The sequence below is a fragment of the Choristoneura fumiferana genome, chromosome 22 (genome assembly GCF_025370935.1).
Source record: "Choristoneura fumiferana chromosome 22, NRCan_CFum_1, whole genome shotgun sequence".
NCBI classification, from domain to species: domain Eukaryota; kingdom Metazoa; phylum Arthropoda; class Insecta; order Lepidoptera; family Tortricidae; genus Choristoneura; species Choristoneura fumiferana.
This window is the reverse complement of record NC_133493.1, coordinates 12,359,569-12,384,846: the sequence shown is the minus strand read 5'-3', so window position 1 is coordinate 12,384,846 and position 25,278 is coordinate 12,359,569. Positions and strand designations below refer to the sequence as shown.

Genomic DNA, 25,278 nt, shown 5'->3' with positions numbered 1-25,278 from the left:
TTTTGTCGACTTTGGAGCTCCTGTAATTCTGATAATACACATTTATATGAAAATCTGAAAACCACAGGCATAGATAATTACGTCTAGTCCATACTTACAAAATTTCATCTATTTCTGTTGCCTAGTTTTCAAATGAGACCGGGACTACGTTTGTATGGAGAATGGAACGAAGATACTTCTCTTAAAAAAAATAGCTATTCATGATTTCAATGCAGCATACGTCTGTCTTATCTTAATGTTACAGATACATAGGTACATAAAATAGATACCTTATTAAATCGTGATTCCCTCTCGAAATAGTTATCACATAAAATTTCACAAATTTATTAGGGTATTGTGAAACAGGTCCTAGATAAGACACGTATTTCAGGTCCTATATTTCAATACGGTATTTGACTATTTTGTGTATGTTTTATAAATTAAAACTACACAATGCTTGTTATCGAATAGAGAAACAATTTTTAAGCTACCTTTACAAATAACAAAGTTATGAGGGTTTGAAATTCAAGATTAGACAGAGAAAGACATACTGGCATGTGACGTCACACGCCAGTACCGCCATACTTGCTGCATAGAGAAAAGCGTTTGAGAAAGAGACAGGTATATAGATTTTTCAAAAAATCACTATAAATCCAATTTTCAACCGATTCAAGTTTTCTCTTCACTAAACATTGTCTGTATACGTATATCTATATTTTCATAATAATATTAAGATATGAATATATTAAGATATGAAGCCGTGGTGGCCTAGTGGTTTGACCTATCGCCTCTCAAGCAGAGGGTCGTGGGTTCAAACTCCGGCTCGCACCTCTGAGTTTTTCGAAATGCATGTGCGGAATTACATTTGAAATTTACCACGAGCTTTGCGGTGAAGGAAAACATCGTGAGGAAACCTGCACAAACCTGCGAAGCAATTCAATGGTGCGTGTGAAGTTCCCAATCCGAACTGGTCCCGCGTGGGAACTACGGCCCAAGCCCTCTTGTTCTGAGCGGAGGCCTGTGCCCAGCAGTGGGACGTATATAGGGTGGGATGACGATGATGATGATTAAGATATATGGCAAATTCAGAAGTTGTCAAATACCGTATTTGATATGAATATCATGCCCAACTTCACTCGACAAATTAATGTAAGAACAAAAACGTGAATGCGCCTGTATTTTTACATAGCAATAACTCCAACCGGGTTATTATTGGAGTTACGAGTACAAAGAAAACATATATTATCTTTAACGAATTCAGTCCCGTTTGTTCTTTGTTTTGTGAAGAAATCAGGAAGTCATGAATAAGACATGATTCCTGAAATCAGTTTCAGTCTGAGTCTGTCTGAATATTAGTCGCACTTTGTAGTCGCACAGAATGCGTTGGTTTTTAGGAGTCCTACCTGGTATTTGACACAATTATTACAAGTTGGGTGCATAGAGGCTCTCGTGGGATCAAGTAACGAAAAACGCTATGTTGGCAGAGCAGACCCGTTACTATACTTTGTTTTTTAGCATTAGGGGCAACTGTTGTACCTATGGACGATTGTACCTAAGGACACTAGCAGTAAAAAAAAAACTACAAACCATAGACTATTATCTTGAACACACCCGAATAGCATTTTTCTGGTATGGCAACATTAACTATCTGTCATTTTCGTATTTGTCAGTTGTATTGTCTTTTATGGCTGCGGAAAGTTTTCTACGTCAAAAGTAAGTTTTTATTCGTATTTTGAGTGTGTTTTCTAAAGTTTTAAGCATAATGCTGCGAGTCTCTTCGTAGTTAATGAATAACTTCATGATTTGTTTCTTATTTTATGTAGTTATTGCTGGTCTCGGGCGACTTTTAACGGACTGACATTAGTTTAAATTGTAAAGTGTCGAATTTGTACCTGTGGACAAGTTTTTTATCGTACCTATGGACTGTCCACAGGTACAAAATCACAGTTTGAACCTGTAGACAGCTAAATATGAATTTATTTTTCTGTTTGATATCAGTTTCTCGTGCTAAAACCGGCCAAACGCGAAAAAAAGTATGTCCTGAAAGTTTAACCGAGGTCATTATGGAAGTAAAAAATGGATGTTCTCGTAGAAAAGTTGCTGAAAAATTCAATGTGCCTAAATCGAGTATTTTCAAGTATGATAAGTTAAATCGAAACAAAAATTTGGAAAATATGGATCTTTTAAAAATGTAAGGAGGGTATTTGCTGAAGCAGAAGAGCAACAGCTACATGATTATTTAAAAGAAGCAGCATATTTGCACATGGGCTTAGATCAGAAACAAATACGGGAATTTGTGGAGACATTGCCATACGTTATGTGCATGGGATGCAAAAAATAGAATCCTAAAACAAGTTTACTTACATGCAGCATGTGTACTGCAATCATAAGAAATGTGTTTTAAAGTCTTACAAGAATAATGTTGACTCTGACGACGAATCTAGCTTTATATGTCAAAAATGTTATGTGTTAAATGATGGCTCAGATGATTCTATTAAAGATGTAGGCGATGTAGCTCCGACGATTCTGCTGAAGAGTTATACCGAGAATACTGCAATTCCAAATAACAAAAAATTTATTAGGAGATTCTGAATGTATTGCCAAATGTATTGCTATTTGTTTTGTTTTATTTTATTAAGATTTGGATGTTTAATTATTTTTCTGTAGTGTTTTGTTGATTTTTTGTCCATAGGTACGGTCCCGTCCACAGGTACAATTTTGTCGTCCATAGGTACAAACTGCACTTGTACCTATGGACAAAATGAGCATTTTTAAAAATATGCTTAGATCTCTATAGTTTTAGTAGATAATTAAAAACAAAATGGTGATTATGAAAGACTGTTTAATTAAGATACTAAAACAATAAATAGTTTTACAAAATTAATGACAGTTTTTTTTTAATATTTAAAATAGTCTAAAAATTGGAAAGTGTCCACAGGTACAACAGATGCCCCTAGAAAGAAGGTTCAAAAATAAGTTTCAGATATGTTATGATCAGTTACATGCTTTTGGTATCATAAGTACAGGTACTACTAGGACTTTGAACATGAAACTACCGTGAGACTCACTCATATTAAATATAATGACCCGGATAACTCACGTCTTAAATCGAGTTTAGCTCGACATGATTCGGCGGCGCGCAGTGCGCGTGTTGCAGCAGCCGCTGAGTCGCGTTGCTCCGAAGACGAAGGGCTACGGATTAGCCCGAAACATGTCGAGCTAAATTCGATTTAAGACGTGAGTTATCCGGGTCATTATATTTAATACTACTAGGACTATTATTATTATTTCTGTTTTTATTATTATTAGTCTTATCCATGTCACTTCACGACTTCTCGTCATGTAATGTCACGTATAAATGTTTTCTTTCTTTCTTTCTTTCTATTAGGATACTATTACTTACTTTTATAATGACTAGGGTACTATTAGGATAGTTACTGTTTTTTTTAAACGTTTTTCAATAAAAATACTCGTCAAGATAGTTTACCCTTTTTCTAATGCTAAAAATGAAATAAATAGCATCTGCAATACCTAGGTACCTAGGTATTGCAGATGTTTATGGGTGGTGGCGATCTCTTACCATCAGGAGACCCACTTGCTCGTTTTCCATCCAGTGGAATAAAAAAAAATAGGTGGACAGACGGTAGGTGGCAAATTATCGTTTATTATGGCATTTCAAGGGAGAGGTTTTTGTTAAGTAGTAGACACTGGCTAATTATGACGAGAGTTCCATAGATACTTATTTTATTTGTGAAAGTCATGAAACTTTAAGACATAAGTATCTGAATATTATGTACTTTTTGTGAAGAAAAAAGATAGTATAATCTTAAAACTAAATTACTCAGTCTGGCAAGATTTGATTTTTAGAAACACGTAAAATAAAAGCTTGTAAATATATCCCTCGATATAAGCCCTTATGTCTTCCTCCATATTTGTTTTTAATTTTGACAACAGTTGCATCAGCATAAAAGACACCCGCAATAAAAATAAAACATAAAACAAGGTAGCATGATTTTGACTCGGACCAACAGGACGAAACTATGACTTTCTGCCATTTTGGCAGCGGAACTTTAAAAAAGGTGAAATTCATAATTCAACCTCAAAAACCAAACAGAAATGGCCCCAGGTTACACGTAAACTTTCAAAAACAAAGCTCAAAACAGTTAGCGAATTTCGTCCAACACAAATGCAAGGTAAACAAAGGACAGCAACGAGAAGTTAACCACCACCGTTATCCATTGTTTAGTTTGAAAACTACGTGTTATAAAGCAATAAATAAAATGAACGTTGTTTTCGCACTCAGTTGCGTTTTGGCGACTTTTACATTTCACCTCTGCAAAAAGTACGAGTAGCATGACCGCTACAAAGTGAAGTTTTGACTGACGCAACGCAAAGTGCGGACGAAGCGCCTCAGTTTCAACTTGCATCCTTTACAAGTCGTATTCGTAACCATTTTCGTAAATAAAGCAGATTTTTGATTTGACGCTAATAAATGAATTTTTGTGTCGGTTTTTTTTTTCAAAATGGCAGAGGATCTAATGAAATTGTGGAAAGCAAAAGATACTTTTAAAGTTGTAGTAATGTAGCATTTACCAGTACTACTTCGTAGCAATATGTTGTATTAAATTTATCCTTACATGTTTTGAGAAAGATTCATTTTTATTTAATTCTCCCCCAACGAAAATCGTTAATACTAACAGCGTTTTGTAATCCACCCTTAATAAAAGCATCCTTCCGACTGGGTTTCGACATATTTATAAAAAAATGATAACTCCATCATAAATATTCCTCCCTAAAACATTTTTACTTTATAAAAACAACACCCTATCAATCTTTATTCCGCAAATTACTGGTTAGATGGAACACTGGAAGTACATAAATCCCCGTATAAAATAATGACATTGATGTAATATGCATACATATGACAGCGATTGATGTCATCGCGTCGGACGGTAATATTAGACGCATTGATTTTCAATTCGGTTTTATAAAAGGTGTAGAAGTAAATGGAAAATTAAATGGCGAAATCTAAAGCTACCCGTAACAGACGTTCAGGTAACTCTTCTAACTCTTAATAATTATTAGCACAACCGGGAATTATCACGATAGCAACGAGTAATAACACAAGAAGAACATAATGTGATTTTACCACTAACCTCGATAAGCCTAAGGCTACTAGAAACACAGGAAAGCTTAAAGTTTTTAGACGACCAGATGGCCTAGTGGTTAGAGAACCTGACTACGAAGCTTGAGGTCCCGGGTTCGATTCCCGTGTCGGGGCAAATATTTGTATGAAAAATACGAATGCTTGTTCTCGGGTCTTGGGTGTTTAATATGTATTTAAGTATGTACCTATCTATATAATTATATTTATCCGTTGCTTAGTACCCATAACACAAGCTTTGCTAAGCTTACTTTGGGACTAGGTCAATTGGTGTGAATTGTCCCGTGATATGTATGTATGTATGTATTAAAGTTCCACCTTACAAACTGGCTAAAACCAAAAAGTCGATTCTAAGAAATTGCATACGTTTTTATAATAAAATTACAAAAAATATTACCAACTAAACGGATACAAAATTCAAATCTCTTGTCAAGAAGACATTAATAATCTAAGGCGTACCTATTATAAAATTAATGATTATCATGGACAGGGATATTTGGAAATAATTCCAATCCGCATTGGCGATCCCTTACTTCAAATAGATAATCTACTGTGTTAAAAGTGAAGTTGTTTTAAATACGTGTGATGCATAGCATATATATCATTTAATAATATTGTATATTTGTTTAAAAAAGTATGTAATTATCTCGTTGAGTTTCTTGCCGGATTCTTCTCAACAGAGGTTTTTCCGAACCAGTGGTAGATTTTTTGACATTCATAAGTGCTTGTTATAGCCTAAATTGCATAAAGATATTTCGACTTGACTTTGAATTACCTCGACGTTTCAGCCACATTGCAGTTTCCTTAGCAGCGCGAAACCTTCAAGCTACCCGGGTGTGGTAATAAGAGTGAAAATCACTAAAGCCTTAAAACATTAATGGGCTATTTCACGACCCATTGATTAAATTTATTTGACGGATAAATGTGATGCCGTCTCTGTTTGTTTTGTTCAAATAGACGGAGACTGCATCACATTTATCCGTCAAATAAAATTAATCAATGGATGGTGAAACAGCCCCTTAATCTCCTCAAGCTTGACTCTACCCTTGCTATGTAAAGGTTCCACAAAATACCCGCCATCTTTATCTAAAAACAGCACATACGGAAAGGGAGGCTTATCTCATCCACAAAACGGTCAGGGGAAATTATCAATATCTCGGCATCGGCGGAAAAATCTGCAGTCAGCCGCACGTGATGCCAATGGCTGAGATTGTGGAGCGTTTGCGCTGCTTAGCCACTGGCAGGCTGGCTTGAATGGAAAGTACTCCGTCATCGTGCGCTTAAAGATATCTACTCACTTCACAGTATCGTATCACGACCGTATTAGGAACGTATCAGGCACGGAATGTATCGCGACACCTTAGGGCACTCTGTTCATTTTCTAACTACAGTGTAGTTCGTTTAGTACAACTTCGCATTTAAGAACCAACTGTTTTTAACGACATAAGTAAGTATACGCATATGTTTGGTTTTAATATGAGCCACCATGAAAGTACATCCGTTCGTTGAGTACGGTGCCCGGTTAGTACGATGTAATATCACCGGTTCCTTGGCCGTCGTTATAACCGGATTCTACTGTACTGTGAATTATTGTGATAATGGCGTATGTCTAAAGTGAAAGTTTTTAATGCTGTCTTGATTTTATTTTTAGCTACATAAGTAGACGTTCATTCTTCAAAAATGGTTTTTATAAAATGTGGAGATGAAGTTTTTAATTTGAAATTCATATACCATGAGTGAAAATCCGTATGCATGTGAAGTTCGTATAGTACCGTCCCTCTCACTCTCGTATTAAATAATATGCGTCAGCAGGACGGCATGATACGAAGTTCGAATTTTGCATTTCGTAGTACAGATCCAGATATAAGCCAGTATATATTGTCATAACCTTACCAACGAAAAGTTGGAAAACCCCCGACTTTGTCACTTTTAAGTTCAATATCTCAAAAACGGCGATGAAACATGTCGAAGAACCATCGCTAAAAAACCTCGCATTTAAATCGGTTCACCCGTTTAAGAGCGACGGTGCCACAGACAGACACACATAGGTCAAGCTTATAACCCCTCTCTTTTTGCGTCGGGGGTCAACAGTAAAAAGAACCAAGTCTTCAGGTTCCATGAACATTCCAGCTACTACACAGCTCCACTGTACTAGCCTAAACCAACGCGGCACCGTTTCTTGGCACGTCCCTACCATCACGTACCATCACTTACCGAGATATAATTATTCTCGGGCTGAATTTGCTGGAGCATCCGGTGACCATATTCAATTTAGTAGTTTGCAAAATACAGGTTTATTTCATAGAAGCAACGGAAGTGAAAGTTACAAGGCTAAGTGGAAACTAGTTTTTTCCGCATTGGCGCCTGCATGCTGCAGAATTTTTACTCTTTTCTATTGGAGCTTGAGACTCGCAAACGGTTTTTTTTTTTTTATAACGTGTGTTCATTTATATCGGGCAACTTGGCCCATACAATATAAATACCTTACAGACTAACATACATATTTATAATCAATAGGTAATATTTAATAGTTATTTATGTGGCTGGTGCATAATGAGAAACGAGCCGAAGGCGAGTTTCATAATAAGATCACATGAGTGTTTTAATGCCTAATTATGTATAGCCGCATACATAACTTTATCTACATGCATATTATAAGTTTTCTATAATATGTTCAGATATGGCCTGTATTTTGACTGACTTTGACTTTGACTTTGACTTTGAATAATAATTATTATCTACATGCATGTCATAAGTTTTCTACAATATGTACCTACAGATATGCATTGTTAAAAAAAAAAACCCATACTTTAATGTAAACATTAAGATGCACTGTACTTTAATGTGAACATTAAGATGCACCCGCAGATACCAGGTTTCTTAATAAAGGCCATTTGATAGTCGTTTCTGAACATATAATAGGGAAGTTATGATATGCATGTAGATAAAACTAATTTGGTGACAAAACGGCGTCGACCTTGACGTCGCATTCATCTGCGGCATGGTGCCCCTGAACCGCCGGAACACGACGTCTTGCCAGAAGGCAGCACTCGCGATGGTCCCCCCCAGCAACCGCAAAAGCTGCGTGAGTTTGTCGCACTACTTACGGGACATCCTGTATACTCCTCACCACATCGAAGACATTTCAAATACTCCGTTACGTCCAAATTATACACTCAATATCCAGGTGGTAGGACCCTGTGCAAGGTCCGCCCGGATTGCTACCACTATCTTGCTCACTAATCCTGCCGTCAAGCAGCAGTGCTTGCACTGTTATGTTTCGGCGTGGAGAGTAAGATAGCCGGTGAAATTAATGGCACTTGAGGTATCCCATCTTAGGCCTCTCTAGGTTGGCAACGCATCTGCAATACCCCTGGTGTTGCAGATGTTTATGGGCGGTGGTGATCTCTTACCATCAGGAGACAACTTGCACCCAGTCGAATAAAAAAAATCCTCTTAAATCCCTACCTACAAGAAAAAAACATTACAAAGTATTAAGAAAGTTATTCAGAGATTTTCTGCAAAGCAAAGGCTACCCATGGCTCTACCTCCGAGTCAAATCTATTCAAGCATTGCCCGTATCACGCCGCTCTGCAAATTACAGTTAGGCCTTCATGATCAATGATGTTAGCGACCTGTTCGGGACACACGGTTAAATGGGTTAGCGCCAGGCAGCAAGGTCATCTAGTGGGCCAGAAAGCCAAAGAGAGGACTTTGAAAGGACTTTTCATCCATCCATCCCAGCCTATATACGTCCCACTGCTGGGCACAAGCCTCCTCTCAGAATGAGAGGGCTTGGGCTGTAGTTCCCACGCGGGCCCACTGCTGATTGAAGACTTCACACGCACCATTGAATTGCTTCGCAGGTTTGTGCATGTTGTGCCAAAAACTATCGTGGTAGTGACACTATATCTAGTTGTTTGATTTATAGTTGAGAATGAAACGGGAAGAATGGAAATATAAATTAATAACAAAAAAATATTAATGGCTTTGTTATATCCGAGCAGCCGCGAGAGCCGTGGTGGCCTAGTGGTTTGACCTATCGCCTCTCAAACAGAGGGTCGTGGGTTCAAACCCAGGCTCGCACCTCTGAGTTTTCGAAATTCATGTGCGGAATTACATTTGAAATTTACCACGAGCTTTGCGGTGAAGGAAAACATCTGAGGAAACCTGCAACAAACCTGCGAAGCAATTCAATGGTGCGTGTGAAGTTCCCAATCCGCACTGGGCCCGCGTGGGAACTATGGCCCAAGCCCTCTTGTTCTGAGAGGAGGCCTGTGCCCAGCAGTGGGACGTATATAGGCTGGGATGGGATGGGGGTTATATTATATAAATTTGTCACAGAAATATATCGCGACGATTTCGTTCTTGGCGAAATTCACGATTATTCAATTTAAACAGCCGTCCACTGAACAGTTATAATACCTTTTTTTTGTTGCTCCATTATTGCACAAAAAAGTTCACAGATGCGTGTCTCAAGCAGATGGTACTCGCGCTCGCACTGGTCCCAACTGGTCCGAGATGTCGTGTCCGTGAGCAGTGTCTATGTGTGCTTTGCTCGAGCGTACTTGTATGGAGATTGAATTCTGAACTATCTGTGTTTTGTAATATTAGTATCAAATTTTAAAATGTAAAATAGTAGTGGCTTAACTACAATCTAGTTGGACATGGACATAATGATATCGCCAAGTTTTTTTATAGATATTAGGTAATTTATTCTTGAATATTGTAGAACATTTTTTTGTTCTACCATCAATATCAATATTTTTTGCAGCGCATTCGTTGAAAGAATTTTAACCCCCGACGCAAAATGAGGGGTGTTATAAGTTTAAGCGCTATGTGTGTCTGTCTGTGGCACCGTAGCTCTTTGGACCGATTTGAATGCGGTTTTTTAATTTAAAATCAGGTTGCCCTAGCGATGGTTTAGACATGTTTCATCAAAATCGTTCAGCCGTTTTTGAGATATTGAACTTTGAAGTGATAAAGTCGGGGGCTTCCCAGCTTTTTGTTGGTTAGGTTAGGTTATATGGCAATTTTTTTTACGAAAAAACGCGACCACCCAAATAAATACGCTTGTCCGACTTCACCGTACCGAAAACAAACATTTAACTGTGGTTTCTGAGTGCAGCAGACAACCTCCATCCCCGTTGGCAGTGCGTATGATCTCTTATCACAATATTAAAGCCATGCGTCATTCTTATATGATTCCTTTCGCGTCATTTTCTAACCCGACCGGTGATCCATCATTAGCATCATTTATATACGACAGGGCGTGTTTCTTCGTGAATTTGCTTTTGTTAGGTTATTTGTGATATAATACTACCTTTTGATGCATAGGTACGGAATTATTTTTTCACACCTCTCCTTCAGAAAAGTAACTTTTCCTCCCTGACGAGAGGGAGCAAAGTGCAACTTTTGTTCAAGGCTTTTCTAAGTGTTTTATTGCAAATGCCATTTTTTGAAGTTGATAATTGGAAAGCCACGCCATTTTCTATGCTGGTTGTTCTTTAATAATATATAGAATTTATTTTTTTCAAGTTTCTTAATGCTCGGTGTGAAAAGTTGTATGAGCGACTCGGGAGCAAAATTATTTTCATCTTGGGCGTTAACACTTGAATCCCTCATTACGCTCAGGATTCTACTTTAGAAGAATCCTTCGCTACATTCTGGATTCAATGTACGCCCTCGCCGTAAATACACCATTTTGCTCCCTTGTGACACAAATAACTATTGATACAAATATGGTACATAATAATATTTTTTTTTTTTTTTATTTCGACTGATGGCAAACGAGCAAGTGGGTCTCCTGATGGTAAGAGATCACCACGCCCTAAACATCTACAACACCAGGGGTATTGCAGATGCTGCCAACCTAGAGGCCTAAGATGGACACCTCAAGTGCAGTAATTTCACCGCTGTCTTACTCTCCACGCCGAACACAACAGTGCAAGCACTGTTTGCTTCACGGCAGGATAGCGAGCAAGATGGTGTAGCAATCCGGCGGACCTTGCACAAGTCCATTTGCATTTCACTGTGTACGTTTGGGTACTGAAGCTGATTGAGAGAGCACGATAAATACGAAGATTTCCAATAAAATACCATGGAAAACCATTGTGTACCTACTACCTGTACCAATTTTTATAGTTATGGCAGAGGTTATGGAGTTTTTCACTCTAAATAAAACGCGTCTTGCAAATCCAAAACTGTATTACATAAATCAATCAATAGTAACATTAAATGTTAATAATATAACGATATTTACCGTTGTGATATTAATAAGTGTACAATTAGGCTGTGCATCCACCAGAGTTGTGCAAGAAAGCTAACGGTGTGCGAGAATAAGCCTACCAATAAAGGCATGGCTACATCACAACAACACAGGGCCAAGATGTGTTTACATCTACAATACAATACAATAACTCTTTATTGCACACCAACATATAGCAAGGGGTCCACAGATATAGATTACACTAGATAACGCAAACACCTCAATCTGTATGAAAACCAACCTTGTCACTTTTATATCTACTGTGACGTCTCAAGAGCGAATTAGCGATGTGAATTCCCCGATGTCCGCCCAAAATCGATTCAAATGCGCCGCCCGCCCGCGCCGTGGGGCTCGAGTCAGTCACTAGTCATGATTAGTCAGTTAGCGTCAGCTTTGTATGGGGCCAACCCCGACGTTTGGTCGGGGTTCGGACACGCGAAGTAGATGCATTCGCGTAATCTAGTGTAATCTATATCTGTGGTTGGGTCCGAGAAGCTCTCTAATGGACACCGCGGATCAGCAAGCATGGCGAATGACGTCCACCAATGAGATGGACTTGAAATCACTGTTCCGTTCGATACCACCGACTATTAGCGATGTCCCTGTGATGTAGGCATGACTTATACAGGTTTTGAACAAAAAAACGATACCATACTTAGTATAAAGTAGCTTGGACATAACTAGGTAGTGTCGAACGGAACAGTGATTGCAAACGACACCTCCGGTGGTGTCGAATGCAATGAACGTCCTGCATAACCTCAAAAAAGTCATAATCCAAGTGCGCTTAGTAAAAACTCTTTATCCATGATTAAAAACACTTTAAAAACATTTTCTTATAAGGTTTCCACATAGTCCAAATTCACCTACATTTCAATATTGTCGCAAAATGTGGACGAGTTAGTCCTAAGCCTGCATAGTGACTAATATCTACTAATAGAAATATGTCAGGAAAACACAACTTCTCATTACTGCTAACAGTCTTATTACCTACTTAAAGGACTTTTTCTGTCCAGAAACGAAATAGATACACAGCTGCGCAATAAGTATTTCTAAACCACAGCAATAAAGAAACAAAAAAGAGTATTTCTCAAAAAGTTGTCTCGTCATGAAATTGACAACAAAACAGTTTGTCAAGAAATTATTAACACTAAGGATGAGATCATAAAACAAACTGCATAAAACATACAACATTTCTTGACGTCAGGAAAACATCACGAAATCTTGTGAGAAATGCAGGCACGCAATCGTAATTTTGTAACTACATCGAAAATTTCTATTGTCTCCAACAACACATTTAGTTTAACTTGACGAAATTTTACTATTATATTTTAAACACAAATAGCTATTATTTTTCTGTTGAAATAGCGTCAGGATTTTTTAAAATGGACAATGAAATGGACAACTTTTATGAAATAATAAATTTTTCATTCCGTCATTCATCTACATACATTGAAACAAAAGATGCAGCGTTGGCAGGCCTCCCACTAGGTGGACCGACATCGCGAAAGTTGCGGGCACCGTAATTCAAATAGCAAGTTACTTATTCTTTCTCCACGGGAGCGGATATGCGGAGCGGTATACGGTATTTGACTATTTTATTGGATTAAAACTGAAACTTAAATGCCTTTTATCGAATAGAAAACAATTTTAAGCTACCTTTACAAATAACAGTTATAAAGGTTTGAAATCAAGATAGACATTAGACATACTGGCATGTGACGTCACACGCTAATAGCGCCATACTTGCTGCATAGACGAAAGCGTTTGCGAAAAAGAACCGGTATAAGTTGGTTTTTGGTTTCCCTTCGCTAAACACTTTCTGTATGCCTATATTTTATATAATATATAAGACGTGCAAATTCAGGAGTAGTCAAATACCGGATTGCTGTCCATACCCCATACCATGTCATGTGTCCGTGCTAACCTTCACTAGTTGGAGAGGCAGTTGAAGAGAGAGAGAGAGAGCTAGAGGTATTAGTAGATCTTTACCGCTCACCGCTCCACTGCCACGCTCCGCTCCAGTAGACAGGCTATCTAAGGGGGAGGTCTTTGCTTAAACGTGGACATCTTCCGGTTGATGACAATGATGTTAATCTACTTCTTCAGACCCGGCGAAGCCTTCCACGAAATATCGTTGAACCCGTGCAACGCTCTCTTCAACCCCTGGCCGTCAGCCCACTTGGAGTCCATGTAATGATCGTCATCATCTTCCTCCAGCTTCTTCCACTCCTCTTGTCTCCGGTACGCATGCAGCATCAGCTCTTTGCGCTCCGCTTCAGTCATCACGGGCTCCCTGCCAGGTGCATGTTCAGAAGACGCGCAGAGTTTCACTGTTACTTTGGTCTTGTCATTCTTACCTGAAAAAAAAAGGATAGTGACAGTTGAAATATAGTTTTTTGACGACCGGAGATAGTGGATAGAGAACCTGACCATGAAGCTTGAGGTTCCGGGTTCGATTGAGGCAGATATTTGTATTAAATGATTTAAGACGTGAATTATCCAGTACAATATTACTTATATGAGTGAATCTCACGGTAGTTTCATGTTCAGATATTTGTACGAATAATACGAATCTTTGCTCTCAATTCTTGATCGTTTTTCACTACTCCAAGGTAGTTTTCTGTGGTAGTACTTAGTAGCAGACCTAAGTTTTTGATTTTAACAGACCGATATCTCCACGCATTTTAAAAAAAATTGTCTTGACATATGGACGGAAAAACAGGCAGACAGACAGCAAGATGAACCCTTGTAGGATTCCGTTTTTGCCAATTGAGTTACGGTACCCAAAAAATACACCCTCAATTAAAACGGCCGGGTTCTCTTGATTTCCCAACTTCCTTATATTATAATTTATTTTCATGATACGAAATCATTCCATTTAACGCAAGTTACGTTCGCAGGAAAACAGATAACGGAAAAGGAAACACGAATGTTTACCTACATCCGGCCGCCATTGAGGAAACGGTCTTGACTACGTTTCAAAATAATCCTATTAGTCATAATGTGCCAACTACAAATATGTGAACTAAAGAGACCACGAAAATATTAAAATACCAGGGTCTCAGTTCAGCATACAACTTCGTTGCTGTCGATTTCGAGACCCTGGGTCCTTGGGGTCCCGGCGCACACAAATGAATTAAAGAAGTGCAAAAGCGCCCGGTCGACAACACTGGAGACCAAAGGGCTAGCAGCTATCTCTGTCAACGAATCGCCATCGCCATCCAACGAGGGAATGCTGCCAGCCTTTTGGGCACCATGCCACGGGGGCCTTTTTTAGATTTAATTTAGTAGGTATTAAGTTTAAAGTTATGTTTTACTTAGGTATGGTTATTTTTTCTTAATAATATGGTGTATTCTTAGTTTCGTTTAATAATTTAATTATGAACTGAAACAATTACTTTGCTCATCCGCGACCATATGATACCTACGTTTATGCAATAAATGTGTGTTCATGTGCCTCCTCCACACTGTAAAAACACACAAAAATTGCACAAACCCATCTATCACCACCACCACACTACACCGACGCGTTTCGAACTCAAGCAAAGCATCCAACATCTGGTAGCATGGTGAACGAACGGTTGTGTTACTTTGAAGATGAGAACGCTGTAATTCTTCATGGATATAATTAAGTACCTAAGTATATGTAAATTATATCAACAAACAGATAAAATAAAATATTAGAAAAAAATAATGGTATGTGGGGTATCGTTAGATAGGTCTTTTGAAATCATTATTTAATAATTATTTATTTTTTTCACAAAGGGAAGAAACCGTATCCTGGCCATGTCCGACGCTCTCTTGGCCAGTATATACGCTTCATTTTCGGCTTGCTAATAACAAACCTACTCTTTCAATACACCTACATAACATCATTCATTTTCATACCCAAATGATCACTCAGCCTGTTCCCACTGAGTAGCTTCTTCCCGCATGCCCAGAGACAGGCTTTCGAAGGATCCAAGACCTCCAGCGCAGCCTGAGTGCCGGTCAAATCCTCAACGTTATCAAGCTCCATCCTCACAGGGTCGTGAGGCGGAAGACCAGCTGGGAAGACAATCTTAGTTGCCCCCCGGAGCTCGTCTAAGGCCCGTGCTACGTCTTTCTGGGTGAGACATTTACGGAGATCCACCTGAGGGAAGATTAGGAATATTTTAGTACTTGTTTTAAACCCTTGCCACTCTGGCAGTACACCTGCCAGAGAAAGACAGCTAAAATCTGTTTAACGGGAGTTGATAATACCAGGACTCATTAAATGTAGCCCACTTATTATGTGTACCATCAGCCAAATAAGTGGTCTACCAATTTTTAAACAAGTTCCTATCAAATTAATGTGTCGCTAAAGTCGAACTTTCAAGTTGACGCGGACACGTCTTTTGGTATTATTGTTTTATGACATGCAGGTAGACCACATATTTGGCTGATGGTACCTACCGATATGAACTATTATTTTAAACAGAAAACGATTTGAAAACATTTAACTCTTATTATAGCAAAATTAACACTATCTAGTAACATTTTGTTACTGACACACGCAAACAGACATAAAAAACCTGCATACCCAATTTTAAGTAACCAGAAAAACCGGAAGTACCCTTTAGGTTTTGATTCCCCGACAATTTGTATGAGAAAGATATACTCAGCGGCACAAAATCTGGCCCACTCTACATACAAAATTACCTATCTATTACTGTATACTTTTGACAGCCAGATTTTTTGCCGCTAAGTATATTTAAATGGCTGTATCTTTTAATTTTAATTCAGAAGTTCGATTTTTACGCTGTTTCAAGTAGTAGCAGACTTGAGTATTTGATATTAATTTCAACTTGATAACTCCATGTGTTTCTAAGAAAAAGGTTCATGTCATGACAAACAGACAGGCGGATGGATGGACAGCAAAATGATCCTGTAAGGGTTCGGTTTTTTCCGACTGAAGTCTTCCTCTACTAAATCGTTACATTTTTGAGTGTCGTGGTCACCGGTTGAGGACCCGATGTCAACTTTCATGACCACTTTCTTGGGAAAGTAGAGTGGTGATTTACCCTTGCCTTTCGCACCAGAGTACTTAATAATATTACGAAATAGAGAGTGCTGCTGCCCATTTTCGCAATAGGCTGCATCTCAACCAGAGATGTGTAGCCTCGATCCGCTCAGCAATTTCCACCAGAGCGGTGCTGTGCGATTTGGCAATAATTCCGATCTGCATTGGCGATCCCATCAAAAAGCGAACCTACTGTGTTAATAATAAAGTTGTATTAAATACTTGTGATGTATAGATATCATTTAATAATATTGTAAATCTGTTTAAAAATAATTCATTACTGCAGAGGCCATGAAGTAAGGGATTGATGGACGAGTTCGGGGTAGACGGCCGAATCGTAGAGTCGTAGAACACGCCGGCTGACTGAAAAACCCTTTTAAGCCGATACTTACGTGCTTCTTACTAACGAACTCCTTAGCGGTTTCTGCAGCCTTCTTCAGCACCTCCTGAAGGTTTGGAGGGGGGGCGAGCCCACACCTTCGTCCCATGTCGTCCTTGGCTTCCACATAGTTCATAGGGGCGCAGCGCTTGGCCCAAGGATCTTCCAGTTTTAACTCTTTTATCTAAGCAAAGAAAATTTTTGTTGCATATTTAGCCATACAATTAGAATTATGGTCAAATAAATGAAAAAAAAAATTTTTTTTTTCGTTTTTTTTTTTCATACCATAATAATAACGTCAAAATCATTTTTAAAAGTCAAATTATACAATTTACAAACACGACGAGTAACATTGACGTGTCACATAAGAGAGACATTCTTTCGCTTAGTTGTGGCTTAGTTAAATAAAATTAAACTATTAGCTACGGACATTAAAAAAACATCATAAATTAAGAACCTTTGGCACAATTACTATCTTAAAATTCTTGATTAATTTTCAAACAGTAACACTAAGACCACTAGAGTCTTTGAAAAATTAACGTCATTTGTTCTGTTAAAAATGTCTTCTGTGATATTAAAGTAAACGGAGATCAATAACACAGTGGATAAATAATTAAAATTAATACTACAAGTAAATCCAACATGCATCCTCGTACATAGCTCATAAAAAACATACATTTAAAACTCAAAATCCCGCCTTTTGCAGCACGCCTTTTGCAGCCGGTGAAAAACTGGAGGCGAAAGTCTAGTAATAAACAGATTTGAACTCGTAACAAGTAAGGAGTCTTATAAAAGAAGCGCTTAAGGACCCCTTATTACATTGCTGCCGCTCCTCTCCGCTTAACAAGAATATTGAGTTTTGAATGAATTACTGCGAAGTATATTTGCTGCTCGAGATAAAATGGAAGGCCATCGAGGAATATTTGTCTAGTTTTCTAGCGACTTAGTCTGCGTAGAATACTCGTAGGTGCGAGGGAATTACTTTAACTGAATTGTGACCCACAGCGGAACTTTTTCACAGTAAATGTCATAGCGACATTGCGTAGATCGAATCCCAATCCATTAAAAAAATCCATATAAATACTAATATTATAAATGCGAAAGTGTGTGTGTTTGTGTGTTTATACGTTAGTCCGTCTTTCACATCGAAACGGAGTGACGGATTGACTTGAGTTTTAGCATAAAGATAGTTTATGAGCCAGAGAGTAACATAGGCTACTTTTTATCCCGGAAAAATGCACAGTTCCCGAGGGAACAGCGCGCGATAACCGAATTCCACCCGGGTGAAGCCGCGGGCAAAAGCTAGTAATAAATAAATATCACGGGACACTTTGGCACCAATTGACCTAGTCCCAAAGTAAGCAAAGCTTGTCTTGGGGTACTAAGTCTAGGCAATGGATAAAAACACAGATAAGTACATACTTAAATAGATAAAAACCCAAGATTCGAGAGAGAACAAACACCTGTATTATTCATACAAATTATTGCCTCAACGGATCGAACCTGGAACCTCAAGATTTATAGGTAGGTTCACTACCACTGGGCGATCCGGTAGTCTTACCGTATGTAGATCGCTTTTGCTTTAATTGAGTTCGCGATACCAATGATTGCACTTGTTTGTATTTTCATTGTAACTAACCTCTATGGATTCTGTCCGAAAGAAATGGCTTATTATTATTATTATTATTAATGATCGTATCGTATCGATCGTAGACGTGAGCTTGCCTCCGGAATCCAAAAGCTTAATGGTTACTTGACCTGAAATGTATATTACAGTTTTTTTTTATTTAATTTATTGTCTTCATTTATGTAAAGCAACATAATAATACTACATTTTATTACACCCTAGCTATAATCTAGCGATCATATGTTTGTTGTCGGTGTTTTATTACAATAAATAAATAAATCATATGCAAAGCATATGCTTTGTGTGAACATCATACTCATCATCAGAACAATACTTAAAAAAAAAGATTCCTATGGCTGTGTGCCGCAATGGGCACTTTTACACGTCATTTTTTAAACTACCAGCGCTTTCGGAAAGACCATTATTGCCAAGAAGAATGCGCCGCAAGAAACTTGGCGGAGTCTTTTTTTCAAAATAAAATAATTACAAATAAAATACTTAAAAACTACAATTAAAGAAAAAAATAATAATAATAATACACGGATGCATGGGGTCCCTTAGTTACAAAACTAAACACTAACTATATTTACGTTCAGTGGCAGTGTAGAATGCTTCCACCGTCGTAAATAAAAAATAAAAAATCTGAAATATACATTCCAGTCTACTCGTGACCACGGCAACTGTAACGTTGCCGAAACGTCGAGGTAAATATTACTTGTGTAAAAATAGCGTATATGTCCCGTATATGGTATTTTGACTATACATTTCAGGTCAAGTAAACATTAAGCTTTTGGATTCCGAAGGCAAGCTCACGTCTGCCGCCCCCAAAGTTAGGGTAGACCGGGGACAATTGAAACACGTTATGATTGAAACATCTCAATTTTCTCGAATACTGTAGTACCTACGAACGGTACGCGGCGCTTGAACGTGGCTCGGACTGGTCGGAATCTGTCTTCAGTAGCGCGCGCGCCGGCGAGCGACATAGTCGTGTTGGGGATCCTTTTTCGATTTTCGGACTCAAAAGTAAGTATTTACATCGTCTTTCCTTTTGTTATACCTAAAAAATCTTCTTTATTTGTGTATATACTTAAATGGTGTCTTATTCTGTAGTTATTAATTAGTATTTATATTTAATTTGACTAGTAAAAATGACGATGTAAGTTACTTAATTTTGACCTTGAAGTAGAAAGTGTCGAATGGGTACATTTGAAACAACTGGTCTGGTGACGGTTGAAACGTTTCAATCGTCCTGTTGCTTCAAACGTCCCCAACTTTACATATTTACTACCAGCTTTTATTACCCGACTGGGGGAAGCAAAAAGAAGGGTAGTCTGGTTAAGTCTAGGTATGTAAGTATGTATGTATGTTAATATATATGCATGTATGTATGTGACCGAAAATCAGATGTTCTAAAAATCGTCTGAGCAAACCCTAATGGTTTTAAAAGACCTATCCAACGATATCCCACACTATAGGGTTAGATGAGAAAAAAAAATCACCCCCATTACGTCTATGGGAGGTACCCTAAAAAAATTCTTTTTTTAATTTTTAACTGTCACTATTTTGTCGGCATAGTTTATCTATATATCCTTGCAAAATTACAGCTTTCTAGCATTGATAGTCCCTGAGCAAAACCGCGGACGGACAGACAGACAGACATGGGGAAACTAAGGGTTCCGTTTCTGCCATTTTGGCTCCGGAACCCTAAAAAAGGATGAATAAATATCTAAAATGACGTTATTTTGAAATGTTGTAGAACTCTTTCGGTCTAATCACACTTTTATCAAGGTGGTTAAACTGAAAGTTATGATTGAAACATTGTGATGATTGAAACAGTTGTTTTTGTATGACAATAACTTTTTGTTGTTTAAGATACTATTTTGCAATTATAATGTTATATCAAAGTAGAAATATATTTATCGTCAAAAGTATTATAACATAAGATGGTTAAAATAACTGAAGGGAACTTAGACATAAAAATATTGGTGATTACATGAACCAAATGTTTATTATAGTATAACTTAAAAAAAAACACATTTTATGTTAACAAATGATTAACGATCTCACTAATTACGTTTAATAGTAGTAAAAACTGTAGAGGCTGAATAAAGATATTTCCTTGTTTTGATATTATATTAGTGTTTCAATTGTCCCTACACACTGGTTCAATCGTCCTTAGTACTAGGTCAATTGAACCACTCTGCCCCGTCTTCTTTATGCACTTATTTTAGGTTTCCTATATGAGCTGGAGCCTTATTGTGTGTTTTAATTAGGAGCCTGATAGTCTATCTTTAGACAAATACCAGTAACATCTTTGTAAATACAATAGATATTTAATTACACCAGGCTAAGTGAAAATTGTTTCAACTGTCCCCGGTCTACCCTACCTCACACGCTCAAAGTTCAATATCTCAAAAACGGCAAAGCCGATTTTGATAAAAATATTTAAAACTATTGCTGGAAAATGTGCTTTCAAATAAAAAATGCATTCAAATCGGTTCACTCGTTTAAGAGCTAAGGTGCCACAGAGACACACTTAGCGGTCAAACTGTTACTGTTATACACCCCTCTTTTTGCGTCGGTGGTTAAAAAGTCAGTAAAATACCTGTTCATCAGTCAATCCTTGCATTTCTAGCGGCATAAAAGTCCCGTGGTCCTTTAGCTCATCCAACTCATAGCAAATCCTCGACACCTTCAGTCTCCCATTGTATATCGCTGTTATATCACTAACTACTTCATCTACGGATTTATCTATGTTAGTATCATACAGGAATTGGTTCTCATCACCCCTTTTTACAAGAAGAATCACCATTTTTACGGATTTCGCGAAGTTTCGACAGCTGCTTCGAAAACAAATATTGATTATACGGTTGCTATGATAACGTGACTTGTATTGCCCTGGCGACCGATTGATTTGTGAAATAAAAACCAGAGACAAAGTGAAAACTAAATAAGAAGTTTATGGATATTATAAATAAAAAAATAGGGTGCATTTCCATAAAGACGTGAATCAGTCGCATTAATTGAAATACGATCGAAATCTTCACGTTGTTCACCCAAGCGTGACCAAAGCTAAAGAATGTGTCAATGTGCTCTGGTCCCGATGAAAGAAAGTATTTTTTTTGTACGATGCTTTTTTCAGATCATTTAGACTCATCATCATCATCATAATCAGCCCCGTATTTATCCCCATAGACTTTCAGTCGTTTTGGACAGGATCATCATCATCATCATCATCCCAGCCTATATACGTCCCACTGCTGGGCACAGGCCTCCTCTCAGAACAAGAGGGCTTGGGCCATAGTTCCCGCGCGGGCCCAGTGCGGATTGGGAACTTCACACACACCATTGAATTGCTTCGCAGGTTTGTGCAGGTTTCCTCACGATGTTTTCCTTCACCGCAAAGCTCGTGGTAAATTTAAAATGCAATTCCGCACATGAATTTCGAAAAACTCAGAGGTGCGAGCCGGGGTTTGAACCCACGACCCTCTGTTTGAGAGGCGATTGGTCAAACCACTAGGCCACCACGGCTTTTGGACAGGATATCCAACTAATATTATAAATGAGAATGTGTGCATGTATGTTTATTAACCCGAAGCCCGAAGAATTGCGAAATTAAAGTGGCAGTGGGCGGGGCACATTGCTCGCAGGAGTGATGGCCGATGGGGTCAGAAGGTTCGCGAATGGCGTCCGCGGACCGGGAGACGAGCTGTCGGTAGGCCTCTAACAAGATGGAGCGACGACTTGGTTAAGATCGCGGGATCGCGGTGGATGCGGAAAGCACAAGACCGGTCTGAGTGGAGAGCCTTGGGGGAGGCCTATGTCCAGCAGTGGACATCTTTCGGCTGACATGATGATGTTTATTAATCCTTCATGCTTAAACAGATGAATGAATTTCGATGAAATTTGGTGTGTAGATAGCTACTTTTTATTCCAAAATTCCCACAGGTTCGGGATAAAACCTTGAAATCCTAACTGCCTGGTTTAGGAGTCATGAAATTTAAAGAAAGAAAATACATTTATTCACAACACAAGACACAACAATAATTATTATTATTAATGGAACGTTTGCAGGTGGTAGGACCTTGAGCAAGGTCCGCCCGGATTGCTACCACCATCTTGCTCGCTAATCCTGCCGTGAAGCAACACTGTTGTGTTTCGGCGTGGAGAGTAAGACAGCCGGTGAAATTACTGGCACGTGAGGTATCCCATCTTAGGGCTCTAGGTTGGCAACGCGTCTGTACTACCCCTGGTGTTGCAGATGTTTATGGGCGGTGGTGATCTCTTACCATCAGGAGAACCACTTGCTCGTTTTCCATCCAGTCGAATAAAAAAAAACGTCAATGTAAATCACAATATAATTTTTAAGCATTTCTGGCCGATTACGGACACTTTGGGCGTCTCCTGCGTTACCTAATTTGTCTCTGGCGTTACCAAAAAATCGTACTTCCAACAAGATATTTCACGGTTTAATAGGTTGAACTTACGTAGGATGGCATGTATTCATGTACACCATCTATTGAATTACAGAAAAAACATGTTTAGTTACAAAAATCTGCAATCATTTGAAAAATGTCGCGGACAGATTAGTGTCGGTAAAAAAGTGGATTGGCCCGGTTTTATGCAATCAGCGCCATGTTTAAAACTATCTTTTACATGGCATTGTATAATGTAGGCTAATTTACAAAGCAAAATAAATACGAGGTTATCCGACAAAAAACGATGAAAGAACATTATTCAGTATATTTTATATAAAATGCGTCCGAAACAAATTTTTACAGTTATACTCAACCGCAAAAAGGTCAGGCAAACCCTTTCCAATAATCAAAAGCAAACTAACTTTCCTGCCTTAGATAACTGCGTTATTAACAAAAGTTTAAAAGGCTGGCCCGTGCATCGAACCTTGGACCGCAAATTTACCAGCCCAGTGATTTCTTACGCTACATTAGGTAAAGGTTCATATGGTATACATACTTACAATTTATATAATATTGGATTTACTGGATACGGGAATGATTTTAATCTGAGCGAATAAATAAACGAGTGTATTTTTAATGGAATCGTTAGACTTTGAACATAAAACTATAGTGAGTCTCGCACATATATAATGAAATAAACCCAGATAACTCCATAAGCCGTGGTGGCCGATTGGTTTGACCTATGGCCTCTCAAGCAGAGGATCGTGGGTTCAAACCCCGGCTTGTACCTCTGAGTTTTTCGGTTTTTCGAAATTCATGTGCGGAATTACATTTGAAATTTACCACGAGCTTTACGGTGAAGGAAAACATCGTGAGGAAACCTGCACAAACCTGCGAAGCAATTCAATGGTGTGTGCGAAGTTCCCAATCACACTGGGCCCGCGTGGGAACTACGACCAAAGCCTTCTCATTATAAGAGGAGACCTGTGCCCAGCAGTGGGACGTATAGGCTGGGATGATGATGAAACACATGATAAGTCAAGTTTTGTTACTTGTAACTGAAATTTTGTTGACGTCCACCAACGAGATGCACGGATGACCTGGTTAAAGTCGCGGGTTCACGGTGGATGCAAGCCGCTTCCAACCGAGGCAACTGGTGGTCTATGGGGAAGGTCTATGTCCAACAGTGGACGTCCTATGGCTGATATAATGATGACAATGAACTCAAGTTTTAAGACAAGTTTAGCTCGACATGTTTCGGGCTAATTCGTAACCCTTCCTCTGCTAGGAGCAATTCAACATGGCGGCTGCTGCAAAACTCGCAACCAACCAACTCGATTTAAGACGCGAGCTGGTTAGTGAAAAACACATCCCATGCAACACATCCTCGCACATTATTGATGGAAACGCTTCTTAAGGGGATCCCATGCTCCAATGACCTTCAATCTGAATTCCTCAGTTTTCTAATGATTTTTGTAGCTTATTATATTAACAACAACAGCTTTAAGCAATATAGTGTCCCGTATTTAGTTCAAAGTTCATTGTTTTCGAGATATTTGGCTTCAAATTGGTTTCCTGGCCATAACTTTTGTGTTAATTAGTTTCAAATGAAAACCCTCGATAAGTTTTTAGAGACGTCAAAGACAAACCTAAATATGTAGATTTCGTATATCTTAGATCTTTCACGTCAATAGAGATACTAAATAAGTGTTTTTTCAGACAATGTTTAAAAAAATCATACAAAAATAAGTATTTTTTTTTTTTCAAAATTCGGTAGACAAAAACGGAGATAAATGATTGGAGAACCGATAGCCGTTTGACTTATGATTCTATCTGTAATGCAAAAGTAGGAGATACGATTCAAAACTTGTCAAAAATCAGGATTTGATCCAGGATTATTTCTGTGGAATTAACTGGGAAAATGTTTTAAACGCAACCATGGAGCCATGGGGGTTAGAGACGTTAAAAACAGACAGACAAACAAAAATAGAAGTTTACAATCTCAGTGTCTGTTTTTGACCCCCGACGCAAAAAGAGGTGTGTTATAAGTTTGACCGCAATGCGTGTCTGTCTGTCTGCCTGTGTGTCTGTCTGTGGCACCGTAGCTCTTAAACGTTTGGACCGATTAGATTTGAAAACAGTTTTTTAGCGATGGTTCTTAGATATGTTTCATTAACATCCATTCAGCCGTTTTGGAGATATTGAACTTTGAAGTGACAAAGTTTTACTTATTTATATCGGTAGTTGTGACATGAATGGATTTATTTCATGATTCAATATTATTCAAATACAACGAGTAAACATTTCCTCTCAAACGTCGCCATTTTCTATATTCAATTGCATCAATTTTCCTATCCTGAATAAGAGTACATTTCAATAGTTTGTAACATGGTGAATAGCTT

At 38.4% G+C, this 25,278-nt stretch overlaps 2 protein-coding genes across 2 annotated transcripts in view; one reads left to right on the top strand and one right to left on the bottom strand.

Annotated features, from left to right (window-relative positions):
• The window catches only part of LOC141440152 (ADAMTS-like protein 1), a 245,715-nt gene that overhangs the window by 100,435 nt on the left and 120,002 nt on the right, over positions 1 to 25,278 (top strand). The gene's annotated exons all lie outside the window — the stretch shown is intronic.
• Positions 13,300 to 21,348, bottom strand: LOC141440411 (cilia- and flagella-associated protein 298-A). The gene is made up of 4 exons (XM_074104920.1): positions 21,064 to 21,348; positions 16,845 to 17,015; positions 15,300 to 15,543; positions 13,300 to 13,768 (listed from the first exon to the last, which is right to left on the bottom strand). The coding sequence occupies exons 1-4, from the start codon at positions 21,268 to 21,270 to the stop codon at positions 13,506 to 13,508; spliced, it is 885 nt and encodes a 294-aa protein (XP_073961021.1). The 5' UTR covers positions 21,271 to 21,348; the 3' UTR covers positions 13,300 to 13,505.